The following is a 22888-nucleotide window of genomic DNA, read 5'->3' as shown; positions in this document are numbered from 1 at the left end:
AACTGAGAGAGGGAGGCTTTTTCCCCACATAGTGGCCGCACATGCCAGGAAAGAAAAAGTTTGGAAATTGGCGTGCTTTTTAAGTGTACATACGGTGATGTAAATATATGGCATTGACCGTTTTGGACTTGTTCGTGGCGCCATATATTTACGTTATTGACCCTGAAAGGGTTAAGCAGCTTTAACTTGTTCCATAGCATAGATATGCAGTCGAGAATGTACACGTTACAGACCTGCCAACTCTCCCGATTTGTCCTGGAGACTCACATTTTGGCAAGTCCTCCTGGTTTTATAGACACAGCCATAAATCTCCCAAGAAACTGCCCTACCCCACCGCAAAGGAAGAAGAAAAAAACCAGAGGACACCTTAGCACTTCTTATGAGTTGTGAATGCGAAAGCATTAATGCCCACTTGAATGCACTGAATGCTGCTGAGCAGTCCTTCGAGTCATGAACTCCTCATGGGCAAGCGAGTGCATTGAGATGCTTGTCACGTTTTGATTTGGCCTTACCGAAGTGCATTTAGAACACAGGCTTGTGCGAACAAGGAATGCGCGGATAACGCAGGCTTTCGAGAGGGAGGGCACGTGGCATGCATCGCAGCGATACCCTCTCCCCGCACTCAATGCCACCGTAGTAGGTGTTTTCTTTTGCCTGCTTTACTCCATCAAGGCCCGAGTCGGCAAGCGCAAGCCAGCGCCGCAAGCGCATTCTCATGACACTGGCGTCGCAGCCATTGGGAAGTTACATGCCTTTTCACTGCAACGGGCGCCGCCGGCTTTTTCGCTCAATAGGCCATTTGACACGTTGCCACATAAAAAATAAAAAAAATAAAGAGGTGTCATGCAACAAAGCCACATCATAATTCCCATCATGTGCTAGGTAGCTGGCCGAAGCAGGATCTAAACCATTTGGTGTGTAAGCAGCAGTTTGCTTCAGAAGAATACCTGCATTGAGCAGTGTGCATGAGGCATAGGTCAACATGCATTGCGTAATGGCCTACTCTTGTTAAGTCAGCTTCGCCGCAGTACAGTGTTGTTACGCAGAGAAGCGTATTTAGGGGCAATTGTTACGGCACATACTAGTATGCATTCCATAATTGTGCACGTGCGCATGCATTGTCTCTAATCACAGTACAAGTGCTGCAAAGTCTAGTAACTGTAATGGCCATCAAGTCATTCAGAGCTGTTTCTGACATTGCTGTCGCGATTTGAGCCTTTGTTTTGACCACCTTGCACACCCGGTATATGAGACTGCATGTAACAGGGCGTAGCACGTGTTTCTTTATTACACATGCGCACACGCCATCTTCGCTCACTGTACGAGCGCCATGACATCAAATAACTGTACTGGCAGCAATTCGGGGCTGTTTTTGTCGTCATTGTGGCCTAGGCAAAACAGCAATTTTATTTCTTTCCTCGTCTCTAATGAAAACAAACTAGCATCAGTGCAATATCTTCTGGTAAAGCTTTAAAGTAAATATGCAAGTTTTCATACACAGTTTGTTGAGGCACTGTCCCAGGATTTATAGAGGTCCTTGAAAACCCTTGAACATCAAAATGATATTTTCAAGCCTTTCAAAATTCTTCAAGTTTGATGAAGTGTTTAATAATTCGTGTTTTATTTTTAGCTCATCTAAGTGGATTTTATTTACGCAATTGCCTACAAGCTTGGTGCAATCCATAACTCACGCCACTTGAATTTGATTAGCATCTTTACTGTGGCTGATGTATTTCCTCCATGTATGTATGGCACACTCTATGTGGGTGGTAAAGAGCGAGGGCTGTGGTTCATTTTCTAACCTTTCTTACTTTTCTTGTTTGTGAGCAGTGAAAAAAATTCTTGCTCATTGTTTATGACAGTGCTTGTTTTCAGCCTGTCAAGCATAAGGCTGCTTTTGCTTTTGAAATAGGTTGACAAGGCCTTGGAAGCTCTCAAAAGCTCTCAGATTTCCTGCTAAATAGCTTTCACAATCTCTGGTGTTCAGATAAATACATTCATATGAATACATGCACACAAACAAGGAAGCATTTCTTAAAGGTGCAACATAGGTCAACATTTTGCATTAAACAAGATCCTTTCTTGAGGCTAGTGCCAATTACTCTACATAGTGGTCCCATTTTGTAATAGGCTAAGTCTATGTATTTCTTCTTCTTTGCTTCTTTTCTTTAAATCAGGTACTTGAACCCGCTACCATTTTGGAGCAGGGCCCTCTGCAAGCAGCTGTCAGAGTGAAATTTACAGTTGGGCTCTCAAGCACCGTAACGCAGACTGTCATCATTGATGCGGTGCATCCGTACCTAAGGTTTGACACCCAAGTGGAATGGAAGGAAGACCACAAGTTCCTCAAGGTGGCTACATCTTGTGCCTTGTCTTATCCTGTGTGTGCTGTCAGCATAAATTGAAATGAAAGAAAAGGAGAAAACTGACCAGTACAGCTGCAGTGATTAATTATATTCAAAGCACCTGCTAAGCATAATTAGTTCAAGCATGACACATGAAGTGCTATTGACTCCCACTAATTTGACTTTTGCGGGATTGCATGATTTGTTCAAATAATATGAAAAGTTCAATTAGGAAAAGGCGACAAAATAAACAGATGCACATCCTTTGTTCTTTTTTTTTTTTTGCTTGAGGTAGTCTGTAATGTCTTTTTGTTTCTTGTCGGTGAAGTGAGACGCAACCAGCAGGAGGTGAAGTGCTCTGACAAGTTTAAGCGCTGCCTCGGCGTGACACGACATGAAACAGACAGGACAGGATGTCTTCACAGGCAGAAGGACAGATTTAAATATAACAGCTTCACCCCTAGAGAGGCAGTAGCAGTCTGCTGAATTTCTTGTGTTTTCAAGCTTTCAGTAACTGCCAAATGCATGAGGGGGTGCTGGTAGGGCTGTACTACTTAATCAAAGCGGCATTCTTTCGAGAACTAAATGCGTGTTCCTTCCATATTAATGTATGTTTTTTTGTTGGGGCTTTCCATTGCATTCGAATGAAGCAAAAAGTTGAATTAACTGAGGTTAAATTAACGGAAGTCGATGGTAAACGCTTTCTTTTGCTGAACTTGCTTAGCTTGCTTTATTTCAAGTGGTATGGCTCTTAGCTGCACTGTAGGCATAGTGTAGTGCCAAAAATGCGTTTTCGAGCCTAAATTTAAACCACTGCTACAGTTTTGGACAAACCTGCAAAAGCAACAATGCATTGCCATTTTCTACTTGTTCACATTAGAATTTTCACAATTTACATATAAAGGTACTGTCGTTGGGAAACTTGGTAATGCTGGCAAAGTAGTCATCGAAGTCGTCGTCGTTAGCAGTGGAGTGTGACGACGGGAGACAAGACAAACAGTCAGCATCAATATGACACCGACTGCTCTTGTAGCCGACAGAAAAGTTGTATTCTTGAAGGTGTAACAGCCAACGTGCCAGCCGGGCAGAAGGATTGTGCAGTCCAACAAGCCAGCGAAAAAAATTATGATCCATCGCTATCTTGAAATAGTGACTGTACAGATATGGCCGAAGCTTTTGAATGGCAAACACTACAGCGAGGCATTTCAATTCGATGACAGTATAATTTCGCTCCGCTCTTTTCAGTGTCCGACTTGCACACGCAAGAATGTGCTGGCGCCCATGATGAAGTTCAACAAGGACGACGCCAGTGCATACACCGCTAGCATCAGTATGTAGCTCACTCGTGGCCTCTGGATCGAAATGACGCAAGACTGGCCCAGAAGTTAGGAAATACTTCAGCTGACGGAATGCGTCCTCACACTTTGTAGTTCATACGTACGGATTGTCTTTGTGAAGGAGGCGCACGAGTGGGAGAACAAGTTGGGCAAAGTTCTTAATAAACTAGCGGAAATAAACTCACAGGCCAAGAAAACTTCTGAGGTCTTTCACTGTCTGCAGTTGGCTAAAATTGTGTGCTGCAGCAATCTTTTCAGGGTCAGGTCGTATACCATCTTTGTCGATGGGAAAACGGAGCATGAGAGTCTAACGTTCACAGTAGTGACACTTCTTTGAATTCAAAACCAGTCCAGCTTTCTGTGTGCGGTCCGGTATGGCACCAAGTTGCTGATTTTGCTCCTCAAGTGTTTTGCCAAACATGATTACGTCATCGAGATAGCACATGCAGATCTCTCATTTCAATCTGTGAAGCACGGTGCCCATAGGTTGCTGGCACATTGCATAAACCGAAAGGCATGACATTAAACTCAAAGAGTCGTTCTGTGATCACAAAGGCAGTTTTCTCTTTATCTGTCGGGTGCATCGGTACTTGCCAGTATCCTGATCGTAAGTCAGAGGAGGAAAAGTAGGAGGCTGCATGAAGGCAATTGATAGCATGGTCGATGTGTGGCAGAAGGTGTACATCCTTCTTTGTGGGTGCGTTAAGTCATCAATAATCAACACAGAATCTCCAAGAATTGTCCTTTTTCCTAGCTAGTATCACTGGAGCTGCCCAGAGACTGCAAGACTCCTGGACAATGCCTGTCCACAGCACTTCTTGAAGTTGCTCATCAATTACTTCTGGCGAATAGGTGTCACTTGGACTGTGTTTATGTGGTGTTGCGTTCGCAAGTCAGAAAGCGAAATTGGACGCTCATGTTGCGTGAAATTGAATAGCGGACGCATTCATTGCATCCATTCATAGGAATAGCATAGCGGATGAGGACCATTTGCAATTCTTTCCGCTCTGAAGAGGATAGCGACTTGTTCGTCATGGCGGTAGAATTCCACAGAGTAGTCGTGATTTGCTGCCCTCGCATCGGTAGAAGCATCAACGGCATCAATACTGGCAGTTGCTTCTGAGTCAAAGGTGGCCAGCCTGAGTCTTGTCGGCAGTAAAACTTCCTCCAAAGACGTGTTCACCGCCCACACATGAGCATGACCATCTACGCATACTATAATAGATTGAGGAACCAGTATATTTTTCTTCAACGTGGTAGGGCAGTACGGCTCGATTAAACCATGACAGCAATGCGGAGGGCAATCTTTGGAAGTTACCAGAACAAATGCCACAGTGTGAGCTGGTAAAAGGACATCATGGGACACAGAAAATGCTCCCTGCTTGTCCCCATCAGATACTGCTGGTATGGGTTTCATCACAGGACTTCGAAGAGAAATTTCACTAGCCCCACAGTCTAACACTGCACCATATTCTTGAAGTCAATCCCAAGGATGATCCCAATCCCAAGGAAGGTGTCCCAAAACAACAAATTCAGTTGTAAAGTCGACCACCAACACTCACCATAGCAGACCAAACACCAATGGGCCGCAGGAGTTTGCCTCCCAACTTCACAAAAAGCACTCTTTTGGCCCCACAAGCAAACACAGCTCTGTGTCCAAGATGACTTTTAAACAAAACACTCATTACTGAAACTGTAGCACCGCTATCCACTAGGGCATCAGTATTTCAACCATCAGCACAGACACACACTTTGTTTTTGGGCACGGCGACAAGCAGAGGACTACGTGACCATCCCTGACCTCACCTACGTTGATCGCATCAGCTAGTTTCCCAGCTGGGATGGTGGTGAAAGTGAGCGACAGCAAGGCGATGGCGAGTGGTGATAGCCGGTCAGAGGTGGAGTAAGACTGCGGTTGGAAGCTGGAGACTTATGCCGGGATACACATTCATGCAGATGTCGTCGAAGAGGTGCAGCAATCTGCCACAGCGAGCTGTCTTGGTCTCCTCTCTGCATTGATAATCGGGGATGGCCGAAACTTCCTGCTGCTGTCGACAACAATACCTGGTGATATGTCCAGGGATTCTGCAGTTAAAGCAAATAGGTGGCTTGCAGTATGCAGGGTAGTCACAAACTATGTGGTCTGGCACCGGCTGTATTGAGGACAAAGGCATTGGGGCGGTGCGGCCTGATGGCGTCCGAAGGTGCGCGAAGGATGCCAGAGCTCCTGCCGTGTCGACGTGAATGCGTTTGTCATGCAAGGGCTGATTTTCACTATTAGTTTGCAATTGGCAAAGTACCGGCCATTCAGGACAGCGTACCTCAAGTGTGCATTGGTTGTACTCCGGTCCTGCATCTCTTCCTTCACTTTGTGCTTGAAAGTGGGCTAATTATTCTTCAGCGAGCTGACGTACTAGCAAGGCGTTGTCATGGGAGGTGGAGATGTCCATGCTTGCGACCGTGGTCACGTTGTCAAATCCACCAACTTTTGTAATACTCGTCGCGTCTTCAGTGCCTCAAAAACACGGCAGTGGCATCTGAAATCAGACGGAGTGCGCAGTTCTTCCTTTGATATAAGAGAATTGTAGACATCTTCAGCGATGCCCTTCAGGAGATGTCCAACCTTGTCTTCATCCGACATGCCTCTGTTCACAGTTCTGCACAATTTTAATACTTCTTCAATGTAAGTTGTGCATGTTTCTCTGGGCAACAGTGCTCTACACAAAAGCGTATGCTCAGATTTCTTTCTTTTTGAAAGCGAGTCCCGGAGCAGCTTTTGATTTTCTCAGCGGACCTTTTCCATGTTGTCATCATGCTCTCGTTATTATCAAAACAGAGAAGTTCGATTCCGGTGAGAAAGAAGACAATGTTAGCAAGTCCCGCCATTGAGTTCCAGCCATTGTGACCGCTTACTCTTTGATAATACTTCAGCCAGTTGTCAACGTCGTCATCAGCTTTGCCAGGAAAGGTGCATGGTTCTTTCTGAGGGATCCAGCCGATGACTTGCCTAGGGCGCTCGCTGTCATCTTGGAGGCTTGTGTCATGGCTGCCGCTGGCTGCTTGTGGTTTGTTCATGTCTGTGTCTTCAGGCAGTAGTCCAACCAAGCACCGGCATCGTCAGAGGGTGCATTGAAAAAGGTTGTCTAGAGCGATTACTCCGCACCTCCAGCAAAGTTGTTACGGATGAGACGGGCTTATTTACAAGATGATTGAGGGGGCGTAGAGACAAGATTGAAAGCAGTGAGGCATTTGCTCTGCTTCTTCTTCTTCCTCTTCTTTCTTTTGGCTCCACCCTGCAGCGTAACAATATATACTTTTCATATATACTGTGTAATTACATTGTGAGCTAACACTGCTAGTTAATACATAAGCAATAGTAATATGAACGTATGCACCACTTTTTTTTTTTTATTATGGACCTTCAAACTGGAGCATAATGCAGATAATCAAGAAAGGGCTTAAATCAGCACTGGCTCATCTGTAATGTTGTATGAAACGCTATGTTCTGCATTGGTAAATAAGAACATGTTTGAGAGTGGGCCACCCAATTCCAAATGCTGGCTGTGTGGAGTTGCTTGTGCCCTCATTGAGCAGTGATTTGCTGATTTCATTTTGTTCACAACGTTATAAATTGGGAGGCATTGGCTCTCTCAAATAAAATGTTCTGACATTATTATGGGTGGTTGTAGCGGCGCTTCCTTCCCTGATGTGTGTTTGATGAGAGATGTGACAGGCAGTTGCACATTATTTTTATAATTCCAGGATGCATAAATATGTAGCTGGCATTGCAACACTTCATGCTTAATGTAAGCTTTTCAGGTCTGCATGACACATTTGCTCGTGCACTTGAGAAAACAATAGGAAAAAACAACAGTGCTTTGCCGGAAGACTTGCATAACAAATCAACCGAGTGCCATGCAGATAGAAACAAATGCCTGTGCTGTTGCCATGACCAATACTCCAATCAAGCACAGTTAGGGTATCACAATCAGCTACATTTTTTTATTGACAATCATAACGCAGTGTGTCTTAAAATATTTGTAACGACCTATCTAGAAGTCGATTGATTACAAGTCGTCTAGGCAGGTAAGCCCATTTAGCTATGCTTTCTGGCATATAGAGTGTACATAGTGCTAGTGTGCCATAATTTTAGTGCACTGTAGCGTTAGTGTTGTCATAGGAAAAAAGCTGGATTTGCTTCTTTACAATATGTAGAGTAAGTTGCTTTGTAACAGCTAGCAAGAGCAGGGACATTGAGTGATTTTGAGCTCTAATTTTGCCGACCATCATATGTCCTGCTTGAAGGTTGAATTCCCAGTCAACATCTTGTCTCGGTGGGCCACGTATGAAATCCAGTTTGGGCATCTGGAACGACCAACCCACTTCAACACATCGTGGGACTGGGCGAAGTACGAGGTATGCCTTGGCTTGGGCATAGTCATCCTGGAGCCATTCTGTGTGGGGAATCGGGCTTGTTGGTATTACGTCACCTTGAAGGCTTTTTCAGTGTTGCGCAACTAGTGACACATAGACGCATTGAAAGAATGAGAGACACACATGCAGCGTTAACTTCCAACAATGATGTCGGGGAAAACTGAACAAAGGAGCCTGCAACCCGGAGGCATTAATAGTGTACATTAAAACATTTGGTTGTCTTGGTCAGGTATAAAAGGCCCTGCAGAGGAAAAAACAGGAGATGTCTATTTCCATTTGCAAGAAAATAGGAGGTAGCCATGAATAATAGTACCTAATCATAAAAAAATTTCCTTCACAGGGTCTCAGCTGTCCTGCACTTTATTTTTTATTTTCTGTTCTGTATAAGACTGTAGCCTATTATTTCAGTGAAAGAAAAAAAAATGTGACAAACAAATGTGCACATTTATGAAGGTGATGGTTAGTAAAAGATATGAAAAGGGAAACATTGAGCATCTACGCACTTGTACATTCACATACAAAATCAAGGTTCGAAGTTGTAGCTATATTATTGCTACTTAAATTCAGTTTTCTGTATTATTTGGGTTTGTAGATTATTCTTTCAAAATAAAGACCGCAGCATTGAAGCAAATGTTTGATTGTTTGGAGACCATAGATGGTCAGAATAAGGGATGTGAAAATCAAAGAAGGCACCCCTCTTCTTAAAGAAAGGAAGAAAGTGGGAGGGAAGGCAGCTGGTTATAGTGCTGTAACTAATATCACATCTAAGACTTTTCATGGTATGTTTGGCAGTCTGGTATGGGCTTTGGTTGAGAGCATCTGTGCTGAGTTACTTTGTGTGTTGTTCATTCATGAACATTGTCAATGCTGACATTTAATTTCCTTGTGGGATGCTACATATCCTCAGAAAAGGGATACACTTTGTGTAAATTGGATCAAAATATCTCTGCCACGGCCCATAAACAAACAAAAAATAAATTTTTGTCTGCTGTGAAATACAGACGTGCCCGTTATGTTATATGACAGCTTTCTTTCTTTCCAATTTGATCATTGCCTTCGCATTGCTGGTGGTGTCCTTGGATCTTGAGATTGGTTTGAACTGTGAAAAGCACTTCCACTTGAACAGGACTGCTAAGTGCCAAGGACTACGTACTCAATAAGAGTACTTGGGACTGCTAAGTAATCAGGATTGCAAGTCATGCTGCAATAAATTTATTCTCGCAGACTGCATCTGTATTTATTTTTTATTTTAGAGCAAAAGCTCTGCTACGCCATGTCTTGCAAGGTCATTCATCGTCTTACAATGACCTTGAGCTGCCGAGGTGCAAGTGTGGCAGGTGTGACGTCAGGCCACGTGATCCGCTGCGGAGAGGCGTCGCATAGCCTCGCCACTGTGGTATCACGTGACTAGGTGAGGGTTCAACAGCTGCTTCGCCAACGCTTGGTTGCTCAGTCTTGCCATGGATGTTGTGCCAGCTGGGCCATCTGTGCGTGCGTTTCAGGGCAAGCGACAGGCTGAATCCAATCATCCAGTGGATGTGGCAGGCTGCGAACTCTCAGGAAGTGTTGCCTGCTGAAACACCGGAGCAAAGGGGGACCAGATTAGCACATTATAGAAAAGCTTGCCAGGCACAGAAGCATGCCAAGATCAAAGCTACTGCAACCGCCGCTGTCATTCAGCAACACGAACAACAACAACAAGGAGAAGCAGTGGTACCCACAACGAATGTTTGACAAACCACACCCTTCTGCTGGCAGAAAGCTCGACTGCGATGGCCAGGTTTTGCCGTGACTTCACGGGCGACCCATTCGGCAGCGTGTTTAATGTGTGTAAAAGACTGTGACCTAACTTTAATGAAATACTGTGTGCATTAGCCTTTGCACCACCAAGCCAAAGAGACCTTTCGGTTGAGTTTTTCAGAAATTGTTTCTCTCTTGTATGATTGAACAGTAGAACTTTTTGCCTTCCTGTATTGCTGAATGCTGAGGTGGGAAAAATTTTGAAGAGTTGTTACTCATGCACTGTAATTCTCTCCTGCTTGGGCAGCACTAGCTGCGTGCAGTATTTCAAACTAAATAAATAAATAAACAAACAAAGAAGAAGCAAAGCACGAAAGAAAGAAAGAAAATGAAAGGGTGGGTAGGGTAGTGTGGCCAGCCCAAAGTGAAATTGACCAGGACACCTGTTATCCAAAATTACATGGAAGTGCAACAGTAATTGCTTTGTAGCTGGTTTCTAAACATGGAGTAGTTGAAAGTGTGCGTTTCGGAGTCTGAAATAAACCATTTTTATAAGGGCAGGTGAACCTGGAAATGGGATAACGCTGTGGGCTAGTCTCAGAATTGTTTTCTTTTTAATTCATGCTGATTGCACATTTACACTGCACGCTTGATTTCTCAGTCTGCTTGTTGCTGTTACAGAGTGCAACTGAAGAAACATTGTACTCATTCTTTCTTTCTGCAAATGGTGCTGAAGCAGAATGACTTCGACCTGCATGCACGCAGTTGAAATCTTGGATGCTGATTGAAAGCTGTCTAGTTTGTGTATATATACCCACCACAGTGGTTATGCCATTCTGCTGCTGACCACGAGGTCATGGGTTCAGTTCCTATACATAGACGAGGGACAAAAAGGACGATGAAGACAAGCGCTGACTTCCAAGTCAGCGCTCGTCAAAGTTGGAAGTCAGCTTGTTGTAGTTGGAAGACAGTGCTTGTCTTCGTCGTCTTTTTTGTCCCTCGTCTATGTATGCACTGTAAGTGACGATTGATATCATGGAATACCAACTAGCCTGTACCCAAACCTTGCCTCATTCCAATGTCTGCTCAATGCAAATGCGCTCAGGTGTACTTAGATCCATGTTGCACTATTTAGATGCGTTCGGAGCTGTCCATTGTGGCATCTCTCATAGCCTGTGTGTACTAAATACTAAATGCTAGTGTTTACTTTTTGAATTTTTGCTTTGTGTACACGTTTATGTCACTCGATACCACTTCTCTATTTATGTGAGACTGTTGTGTTCATTTGCTGCACACACTGCGACAATTCCTGCATGGATTTATCACTATTGCAAAAAAAAAAAAAAAGTAAACTCATCATTGGCGGTATTCTTGTAGCGAGTAACTGCAGCACCACATTCTTAGGCGCAATGAGCAATGCGGGAGGCCAGAACTATTTGTGCACTTTTCGTTTGAAATAAGTAGGTTAGAGTGGAGGCGAGCCTCATTGTTCAATGTTGATGTGCTTTCTGGCCCTGGCCGCCTTCAGGTGTGTGGCCACAAGTGGGTCGACCTCAGTGAGCATGGTCATGGTTTGGCATTGCTGAACACGTGCAAGTACGGCCACGCAGTCCACGGGAATGTCCTGCGGCTTTCGCTGCTCCGAGCACCCAAGAGCCCCGACCCAGAAGCTGACATGGGTCATCACGAATTCACCTACGCCCTCATGCCACACCAGGGCAAGTGCACTTGCTTGTACCAGAACACATCCAGGTTCAGCTTGTTCCCGTTTCCTGTTTTCTCACAAAACAAATATTTTGGGTGACGTAAGTGCGCTTTAAAGTTTTCCCGAAAGAGCACATGTTGATTGGAGGTAAATTTTTAAAGCTCAAGTGTGAAACTAGGTACAATGACAAATTTTATTTTAGAATATTCTACTGCCTTGGTTCTTTCACGTGACATCATAAGTGTATACATTTATGAATTTCCCGCATTTAATTGGCTCAATTAAAAAGCAAGAAATTGTGCGTTCTGACAAATTTGTTTTCATAAGCACCATTGATGTTTCAGCTCCAATCTTTAAAACTTTAAATATTTAAGTTTATGATAAAAATAATGTTCGGCTAGGAAATCATGCTTTTCTAGAAATTTACTCCTGAAGTTGCCAAAATATCACTTTTTGGTGATGTTCAAACCTAAATGAAGCATTAAGGCACTCCACATAAATATACAAAAGATAGCTCATTATATGAACCAACCTTTCAGCTTTGATATGAAATTTTAATTTGAGTAAATTTGTTGGAGGCGAGAGAAATTCTTTTCAAGCCTACAGCCGAACTTATCTTTAGGCGCTGCTGAACTTTCTTCAAGGCAAAACACGTGCGGGTCACAATTGAATTCTGGCGTGCTTGATTGCCGTGGTGATTTTACCATAAACGTGAGCATTAATAGCAATGGTGACGCTTGTAGATTATCTGGTCATTCGCAGTCATGGAAATTCCGCTCATGTGCCGCTACGACGTTCACGGGTTCCACGCGTGTGTTGTTGACAGTGAGCAGCAGGCCAAAGATCTGTACAAAATAGAGGAAGGGATTAGATGCAACCCACGTGGTGGTGATGCCGCCGTGCCCAGACTAATATTGGGAAGTGCATCCCAACAGAACTAATTATGGTAAAGACAGTTTATGTTGCATCATCCCTAAAATAATAAATTATTTTTATGAACAAAATTTAAATATAGAGTATTTCACACTTAACCAACTTAGGCAGTATTATATATAGCACTGATATTATAGTGCATTCTATGTTCTTCCTTTGCTCTTTGTGTGCGCATACAGTCGCCGACAATTTATTCGAACCTCACGGGGACTGCGGAAATGTCCAAATAAACAGGTGTCCGAAAAAGCAGATTAACAACAACAACAAAAAATCCTTTATTTCCATGCACTTATTCAGGCTCAGCAGTAGGCTTAAAGAAACCGTGAATGGGCCGTTGCACGTTGTTCCGTTTACACGCAATAAGATAAGCCTGAATCTCGGAGAGGGTCGTATGGTCACTATATATAGGCAGCTGAAAGCATAGTCACTGCTCGTGCATGCTCCGCATGCGACGGCAGCATAGCACATGCTATGTCATCTTTCGACTCGGAGTCACCCTCTGGCAGTGCTAGCAGAAACCTGACGAATGATCTCGCCGTCATAGAGTTCTGCGCATGTCAGTACAGCACTGTCAGCACCTGCGAAACTGTGAAATGAGATGGTATCCGGAATGGCAATGCTCGGTAGAACATTCTCGGCGTCTGTAGGGAGCACATCGGAAGGCGACAAATCCTAAGCCTCTCGGCACCCACTTGCCGGCATTCTTCAGCGCAGTCTGCGCGGGCACTGTCGGCGCAATTACACTTCACGCAATGTTTCCGTATGCCGCGTTGGATCACTGCAACCTCAACACAGCACACAAAGCAAACATCACCGTGCCGTCATGCCGACACCAATTGCACAAACGAAAAACGTCGCCTACTCACAGCGTTGTGCATGAAGAAACAAGCAAATCAGCTGCTGGATTGTCTTGACATGGCTTATTAAGCTGAGACCGGAACTTTTGTAGCCACGAACCAGGCAGAAACGATGATGATGAGCGCAGTAGCGCCACTTCGTGGGGCAGCAAGGAGGCTCCGTTCAAAACAAAAATGGCGTTCAGCAAGTCGAACCATGCACTGGTCAGAGTCGGTGCATGGTGCTCTCGATCGAGTTGGCTCAAGGAGTGTCCAAAAAATCAGACGAGAGGTTGCAAGGTGTCCGAACTTTCTGCAGTTGTTATACATTATGATCTATGGGGAGAATGGCGGTGCTGCGAAGCAGACCGAATAACTGAGCATGTCCGAATTTTTGTAGTCCGAAAAATCAGTTGGCAACTGTAGTTTCTTATGCTGAGATAACCTGAACTTTTCTTAATTTGTGTACCAGATATTTCTGGTAACTGTTCTTGTACTTCTCTTCAATGTGATTAAAGCTTGAACGTTTTTTCATTTCAATGAATTGTATGCAGTTTGCCACATGATGTATCATTCAGTAGGTCTGACCTAATGCTGACCCATGTCCAAGATACATGGGGTAAGGGCTTCTTCAAGCTGCCTAAAAGAAACATTTTCTCTCACTCCTCATGTCCTGTATTACACATGAAATAAACTTCTACTTCTACTTATGAACTCTTTGTGCATAAAATATGTGCGCGTCCTTTTTTATGCGTGATAAATGGCAGTAAGGTATCCATTTATGCATTTTGAACATTGATGCCCTTGCAACTACCTTTTACGATAATACATTTTTGCGATAAATGCCAACCCTAACTGCTTCTAGGTTGTCATCAGGACCAGATTGTTATCAGGCAAAAGATATTGTGCACAGCACCAATTCATGGTTTTGTAAATGCTACATATCAGCAAACTACGAGTTAGGCAAGAATCTGAATCATCGACACTCTATGCCAACTGTGGCATAGGAGACAAAATGTCGAGAAATTTTCAGTTTTCACGCTATAGTCTGCTGTTAGTGTTTGTGCGCCTGGTCAAACGCCATTTTAGTTTTGGGGAGAAGCACTAGAGAAGAAGTGACTGTGATCATTGTGCCTCTGCGTAGGAGAAAATGAGGTTAGGTTAGCCACTATCTGCAGGGTGTCTACCAACCGAGAAAACCTGGAATTCTCAGGGATTGTGAGCAGTCTGGAAAAACTCGGGGAAAACTCAGGGAATTCGTGCCTCTATCAGGGAAAATTACCTGTAATTTTATTGAAAGTGTCGAAAGTCACGGTAATGCTGGCTCGAGTAACAGACAGGAAGCGTAATGAATCATCTTTGACGCCCTGTTGTCAGCTGGAGAAGTTGCCAGTGTACAGTCAACGATTGACTTTCCAGATGCCCGATAATTTGCACAGCTTCACGGCACCACTGCGCACCCCATAGAGTCAATGTATCAAAACGTCTGAAATTTCGGCGCAAGAACCCTTCGCCGTCCGATTTTCCGGACTTTTTGCCATGACTGCAGGTCTGAAAGGCCATTAATCAAAGCCACCACCGCTGTCGTTTTGATTACCTCGCTGCCTCGAAACGGCGCTCTCGCTCGCAGATCCGCTGCCACCCGTAGCCACCACTGTGGCAACGCTAGACCTAGCTGCTTCAATGTTCACTATTAAGCTTCTTGCCGTTGGGTGCCATGTTTTCCATTGAAAGGATTCCGTGCTGTCAGCAATGCCCCGACTCCACCTTTGTGGTCCTCGTGATTGGCTTAGAAGCTTGGAAAGCACGGTGCGTTGCATTATGCCGGTTCCCGAGTCAGCTTTGCCTCTGTACAGAAATGTTACTTGGTGAAGAATACACAAAAGTGTTGCAGTGAAGCCTAACAAGCGTAGGAAGGGGCTATTGCCACCGGACACAGTATGTATTCCTTAATTATACACGCGTGCACCTGGTATCTCCTGCCACAGTACGAGCACTGATATGTCTAATACGTGTACCGACAGGCCTTCAGAGAGTTTTCGAATGTGCCTGGGGTGGTTTGAGCCCTTAAGGGCAGTAAATGACATGCATTTATTTTTTACAACTGGCTGATTTTTTGGATGTTTTCGCAGTCCCTAGGGAGTTCAAAAAATAAGACATGGACAGTGCAACTGACCAAGAAGATGCTTCAAATGGTCCGTGGGGCAAACAAGTGGTGGAAGGAGGACAAGAACAAAAAGGACCTACACATTGAGGAATGAAAGGGAAAGGAAGCGTGCTGCCACTATTTTGAAGGAGCTTGAGCTCAAAAGACAAAGTGTTGGCTGATGCCGAGATGCAGGTGTCCCTCATCCAAACCAAAATAAACTCTTTAAAGCAGTGAAACACAATGCTGAGGCGACATGCGCGGTTTGAGAGTATGTCAGGACAGTTGAGGTTGACTTACGAGCTGTTCAGAGAGAATTTCAATTGTGACAAAGTTCTGGCCTCATACCACTGAGCTTGCTATCATTAAAACTTCTTTCTGGGCGAGTTGGTGCATACTTGACATAAAAATTGTTACAGCGCAATCACATGCAACCACAAGGTATGAAGGACGGGACACAAGCGCTGACTGTCAACTAAATTTTATTGACGGAAGACGGATGCCTTATGTAAGGGGAAAGGCAGAAGTGAAGGGGGAAGGGAGTGATACAATCGGGGAAAAATGACAATGCGCATCGATGAACGAACGTGCCAGCAGTCAACGGAATCAGCGCAGAAAAAACAAGAAAACGAAAAAAAAAACTAGAAAAACACTAGCAAAAGGCGAGGCATACTAACAAACATTGAAATCAGTAAGCAGTCGCTTCCAAAAAATGAAGCTCTGCAGCAAAAAGTGATATAGAAGGGGTGCTTACGCACTTGCTGCCATATTTGTGTACGTGGAACGCTTCCAAAGTGACGCGAGCCGTCGCGTCGGCACTCTTGCCGAAAATCTTCATCTCTCCCAAACGAGCCTCGCATCCTGTCCATTCAATTACGTGCGCGACCAAATGTGCGTACTTGTCCTTTAAGTTGCTTAAATTTCGGGCATGTTCCCCCAAGCGTTCATTAATGCAGCGGCCGGTTTGGCCGACACAAGCCTTTCCACACTTCAAGGGAATGGCGTAGACCACTCCTGTGGAACACTTGATGAACGGCTTCTCATGTTTTAGCTGACAACCTCTTTTTTTAGAGTTGCAGATGCGTGGGCATAACTGTGCCGGCTTTTTGGGTGCCGAAAAAACAATGGAAACCCCATGCCTGTTAGCTACCTTCTTGAGACTGTGGGAAGTCTTGTGCAGGTACGGCACAACCAAAGGCTTGTCGGCCAAACCGGCCGCTGCATTAATGAACGCTTGGGGGAACATGCCCGAAATTTAAGCAACTTAAAGGACAAGTACGCACATTTGGTCGCGCACGTAATTGAATGCACAGGATGCGAGGCTCGTTTGGGAGGGACGAAGATTCTCGGCAAGAGTGCCGACGCGACGGCTCGCGTCACTTTGGAAGCGTTCCACATACACAAATATGGCAGCAAGTGCGTAAGCACCCCTTCTGTATCACTTTTTGCTGCAGAGCTTCATTTTTTGGAAGCGACTGCTTACTGATTTCAATGTTTGTTAGTATCCCTCGCCTTTTGCTAGTGTTTTTTTTAGGTTTTTTTTCGTTTTCTTGTTTTTTCTGCGCTGATTCCGTTGACTGCTGGCACGTTCGTTCATTGATGCGCACTGTCTTTGCCCCTAATTGTATCACTCCCTTCCCCCTTCACTTCTGCCTTTCCCCTTATATAAGGCATCCGTCTTCCGTCAATAAAATTTAGTTGACAGTCAGCACTTGTGTCCCGTCCTTCATACCTTGTGGTTGCATGTGATTGTGCTGTAACAATTTTTATGTCAAATGAGCTTGCTATCAGTTGATAGAAATAGCTCATATTCGAAAATATTTGCTTCTATATGCATCTCCTTTTTATTTGTATTGAGAATGTCCGACTCCATTTGCGATTTTTTTTTAGGACATTTTATTTGCTGTGCATTTTACTAGCCCCTCCCTTCTCTTTTTGAATAACATAAATACTACTCCTTAGTATTCATACTGGATTAAGTCATCTCTTTATTTGTTTTTCATATGCTTACTAGAGAGTGACAGCATCGGGCGACATGGTTTCAGCTCGTCTTGACATAGAACATAGTTCTGCATCACTCAGGGAATTTCGCAAAGGCACGCAGGGAAAACCTGAAAAACTCAGGAAATTTGGAAATGTAAGCTCGGTAGACACCCTGTATCTGCCACTGCAAATTGCACATCTATGCTGTGTTTGACTACCTGACTGCCCCGAGCCCCCAAAATTAGAAGTTGTGAACTGCTGAGCATATGCCACTTACGATGTGTGCAGTAGAGCCTCGTTCATATGTTCTGGAAAAAAAATTCGAGAAATAGCTTAATAACCGGTAAAACATACGATAAGAAGTCACACAAAAATTGGGAGACCGAACTCTAGCTAACACCTACATAATGCAAAGCACTGCGCAAATAATTGCAGCATGACACGCCGATCTGTGCCTAGCTGGTGGGGCCCAAGTGGCCTTGTCATTTTTGCGGTGTCAGCAAGCGTGCATTTACTTATGTGTTCTACATTGAAGATATTGTTTGGGAGTGCCTACCGGTGAGATTGGTTGTGGACTTTGTTGCTTTTCTCGCCTTAGACAAACTTCACTCAAATTAAAACTAGATCACAAGCTGAAAGATTTGTGCATTTAATGAGCTATCTCATGTATTTGATGTGAAAGGCCTTCATGCTTAATTTTTGTCTGAACATTGTTAAAAAGTGACTTTTTGGCAACTTTGAGAGTAATTTTCTGGAAAGCACTTGATTTCGTTGCCAAACATATTTAGCATATACTATAGCAATGGGAAGAAATAATTTTAAAAAATTGGAGCAGAAATGTTAACTGTGCTCATGCAAGAAATTTCAGAAAACTCACAATATTTTGCTTTTTTACTGAGCCAATTAAGCACGGAAAATTTATAAATGTGCTCACCTATGATGTCACATGAAAGAACTATGCCAGTAGAACATTTTAAAATCAGATTTGTCATTGTACTACACTTGATAAAAGAACATCTGCTACTAACTTTCACTTCTTTATGAAAACTTCAGAGTGCCTATGTCACCAAAATTTTTTTTCGGCAAGAGTACTTTCGTGAAACCTTATTCACAGAATCACCAACTAGAGCCCAGTTGATGGTGATGGTCCCTTTTAGGGTCTGGGACATTTCAGGTGGAATGAGCCATGTGTGTACGACAGACGACTGTTAGTGCTTACAGACCTGATGAGTGCCATATATCTCCAGCTGAACTGGTTACATGAGTCTGGCCTGTTGAATCCTGAGGCCCAGCTTTCAGGCCACCCAGTGTACAAGATGCCATGCTGGAAAAGGAGTGCCTTTGAGGTTGTGCTGTTATGGCCTAATGCCATAGCTTTTAACAAGCAGATCCTCAGTGGTGCCTAATGAGCTTTTTGCTTTAATATTATCCATGACAGCAGGCATTAATGACATAAAAACTGAAAAAAAATCAAAGAAAAACTTCATACATACTCGTGTACTTTACTTAACCATTTAATTGGGTTGTGGTGTGAAAATGACCGCTCCTGTCAGTGTCGACTCATGAACTGTGTTCACTAATGGTGCATGTGATGTGAGTTTGGACCGCTGAGATGCATGATTCTGAGGTGACAATGCTGCATGGCACGAACCTTGTTTTTGGGCTGATGCTGTAGTTGGCATGAACTCCATCATAGAGGTCGTGCTTGTTACCTCAGCACTTAGTTGTTCAACCGCCTTTCTGTACAAACCAGGGAACACATTTTAATGCAGTGTAATTCCCATTGGCACTAAATAAATAAGCCAAGTGCAGAGGTCCAAGGAGCCCTGAAATTAAACTAGCCCAAAGAGATTAACATGCATAAGGCAGAGGTAAGCTGGAGCATTGGTAGTCTGGAAATGTGTGATAGACCTCTCAAGGCATAAAATGAAATTCGCTGCATTGTAAATTATCCTACATGGTAAATCCAAACAAGGCAAAAGTTCCCTGGATGATGGTAAGCAAGGTATTAACACTGGGCATGTAAGGAATGTCGCTAGAGCCAAAGCTTCCACAAGAGGATGTCTTATCAGGGCAGCAAGTTTGGCATCCCTTGCTCGACCGCTCTTGATCCTTTATGGAAAGGGGACACCTGTCATGAACCTAATTAAAATTAGGGGCGGTTTCTAAATGTCTACCTGTCTTAAGGCAAACTTAGCTATGTCATGCACTATGTCAAGCAAAGAAGCTGTTTTCATGACCAGGAAATGTCTTACAGCACTACCTACTCTGCAATGCTTCATCCATAACTGAAATCACACTATAAACTAGAAAAAAAACCTTTGCTAGTTTGCGCTTGAAATTTTCATATCTGATGAAAAGTTTCTGGCTAAGGTATTGCTATTGACTGCTTTATTTTTTCTTGTCAGCTTCTAATGTGGATGGATGTGTGAAGCTTTTTCTTTTTTTATCTCTGCATATTTAGCTGTTTGATTTGTCTTTAAAAAGGCTAATGTATATATATGTGAAATGCCTTTTCTCATTTCCTTTAACACTTCAGGAACATTCCAGGAAGCTGGAGTAATTCAGCAAGCGTATGAGTTGGGCTGTCCTCTCAAAATGGTCGTCTGCAATGCTGAATCAAAGCTTTCAGGGGTTCTGAGTTCACAGAAGTCACTGATGGAGTCAGCCTCATGGTTTCAGGTGAGCCTTGCTTTATGATAACTTACCTAATGCATCATTATAGCTGACATTATTGTCACATGATTCTTTTGGACATGCTCAGTCATATGGACGTCTTCTTGGTGCTTCCAGGAAATTGCTGCCAGTAGTGTTCTACTGGCATTGTCAATTTGTTAAGTTTCGCTCTCAAAGTGTCCATTAGCTTGTTCATCTTTTGTGTAGCTGCCGAATCTTATGAGTGCAGAAAGGTTTTCAACAAAATGTGTTTTTTACAACAAGTGCATGAAAAGAAAGGTACAGCAGAGAGAACCATGCATAAAACTGTTGAACTGTATGTTTAAGGGACTATACAAGTTGTTTTAATGAAGATGATGTGATTTTCTTAACCTCTTAATTGGTCTGCCCAAGTTAATTAGTCTGGTTGCCTGTCTACTCTTAGCTGTGCCTAAATAAAGTTGTGCCCCGTTTTCTGCTGACTCTGCCTTTTTCTAGGTATAATTTGTTAATCATGGCAGCTTTTATTTGTACAGTTGAATCTTGATAATTCGAACTCAAAGGGGCCTGAAAATTTGTTCGTATTAAAAGAAGTTCGAATTAAAGGAGGTAATTGACTGGAGGACTTACCTGTAGTGGCGCATGTGTGTACACTGAGCCAACACATGAGTGGGATGTTCCACAATATTTATTCGCATGTATTTACAATTTACAGTCAGTTATTATGCGCATCGGTGCTCGTACTGTGATAGGAGATGGTGGGTGCACGCATGTATAGTTAAAGGAAACATACTATGTCCTGTGGCAATTGTCCCTTCGAAATTTTGGTATGCTTCACCGCGTAAAACTACTGTATTGGGGTGAAGTTGATTTTCAGGAATCGCCATTATGCAATGCGCCGTGCTTTATGCACTCCGAAACCATTGGCAAGGATTACAAAGGTAGAGTCGGTGCCATTGCTAATAGCGGTGAATCGTTTCAATGAAAAACACGGTACCGAACAGCAAGAAGCTTGGTAGCGAACGCCGAAATAGCTATGGCTGCCAGTGGATCTGTGAGCGAGAGTGCCTGCTTCAGGTGGAGCAATAATCAAAATGGCGGTGGTGGTGGCTTAAAATAATGCCGTTTCAGACCTGTGGTCATGGCAGAAAGCCTGGAAAGTTGGACGGCGAAGCTTTTGTGCTTCCCAAATTTCAGATGTTCTTATATATACTGCGAGACAGCTGTTAAGCCTCAATAGTTTATTGCGCAGGTCGTGCGCTGAAAACGATGACGCTGGCCATGATGATGAATATATACAGATGATGAAGATGAAGGAGTAATATAATGCGCACACAATTTCCCCCATGTGTGGAAGCGGCCAACCTGGCCGCTGGTTATGGCGGGAAACACCGTATGAAAGGTTTTAAACGTGAAACATGCACAATCTCTGTGGAGTGGCAGCGGCCGTCCAAAGGCGGAACAACTGTAGTGACACGATAGTTAACTGGCGAAGTCTGTTCCCGAACAATGTAGGGCCCGATAAAACGGGACTTAAATTTCTCGCACAATCCAGGAGCGCGAACTGGGGTCCACAGTAACACTTCGTCTCCAGGGTGGAAGGAAACGACATGGTGAGATGCATCATAGCGAATTTTGCTGTCTTGTTGACTGACGTCGGTGTTTAGACAGGCTTGTTGGCGGCACTGGGCAATGTGCGAAACGAACTGCTCACTCACTGATGTAGACGAAGGCACGGGGACACCAAAGAAAGAAGCGTCGAGGATAGTGAGCGGTTGGTGACCATACACGACGGAAAAGGCCGAGCATCCCGTAGTGTGTTGGACGGCCATGTTGTATGCGAAAGTGACGAATGGTAGAATGACATCCTAATTGGTGTGGTCAGGGTTGATGTACATAGACAAGATGTCGGACAGCGTGCGATGAAAGCGCTCTGTGAGACCATTAGTTTGAGGGTGGTAACTAGAAGTCGTTTTATGGATGGTATTGCACGCACGGAGAACATAGTCGAGAAGTTTAGAGAGAAAGGTCCTGCCACGGTCACTCAAAAGGACATGTGGGTGTTGTGTTGTTGTGCAGTTGGTTTCGTTTCTAGTTTCAGTTTTGTTGTTACGTCATACGTGACGTCATAATGGCAATAAAAAGGCTGGTGCTGTCAAGGGACAGACACAGAGAAGTGAGGGATGTGATCGCAGACGATTGAAGTTGTGGTTGTTCTTTCGGGACGGAGGGCCCCCGAGTGTGGCTCGGTGCGTCTGGCCACCTGACCCAGCTACCCTACACGTACGATACAACATATTGGTGACGAAGGTGGGACTTACGATGACTTTCGCGGGACTTACGCCTCCGCCTGCATTTCTGGAAAACCCCGGTCAGCCACCCATACCATGGAAGCAGTGGAAGGAACTATTTTCTACCTACTTAGATGCGTCGGGTGCCACCGAGTTTGCTGCTTCTCAGCGGAGAGCCATACTTCTGCATTCGCTTGGCGTTGAGGGGCAACGTAAATTCCGCAACGCGTCGATGAACGCTGCTACTACTCTGTCTGCTACTACTCCCACGGTGCCAGTCCCAGATCAGCATACTACTTCTACAAGTCAAGTTACAGCGGCGGAAGATGCATTTCAAGACGCGCTGTGCATTTGTGACCGCCTGTTCTCAACCACGACGAATGTGCTTGTCGAACGGCACCACTTCAAACAGAGGATACAAAATCCAGGTGAGCCTACTGATGTCTACATTGTTAATTTACGCGAACTAGCAAAGAACTGTGA

The 22888-nt window shown here is 44.1% G+C and overlaps 1 protein-coding gene across 2 annotated transcripts in view; it reads left to right on the top strand.

Annotated features, from left to right (window-relative positions):
* The window catches only part of LOC142583412 (alpha-mannosidase 2C1-like), a 255564-nt gene that overhangs the window by 190461 nt on the left and 42215 nt on the right, over nt 1-22888 (top strand). For both annotated transcript variants that reach the window (XM_075693863.1, XM_075693862.1), the window contains exons 13-16: nt 2178-2351; nt 7988-8098; nt 11385-11574; nt 19999-20141. In XM_075693863.1, coding sequence (XP_075549978.1) covers nt 2178-2351; nt 7988-8098; nt 11385-11574; nt 19999-20141 — 618 coding nt within the window. The remainder of the gene's footprint in view (nt 1-2177; nt 2352-7987; nt 8099-11384; nt 11575-19998; nt 20142-22888) is intronic.

This window comes from Dermacentor variabilis, chromosome 5 (assembly GCF_050947875.1).
Source record: "Dermacentor variabilis isolate Ectoservices chromosome 5, ASM5094787v1, whole genome shotgun sequence".
NCBI lineage: Eukaryota > Metazoa > Arthropoda > Arachnida > Ixodida > Ixodidae > Dermacentor > Dermacentor variabilis.
This window is presented reverse-complemented; position numbering and strand designations above follow the sequence as displayed.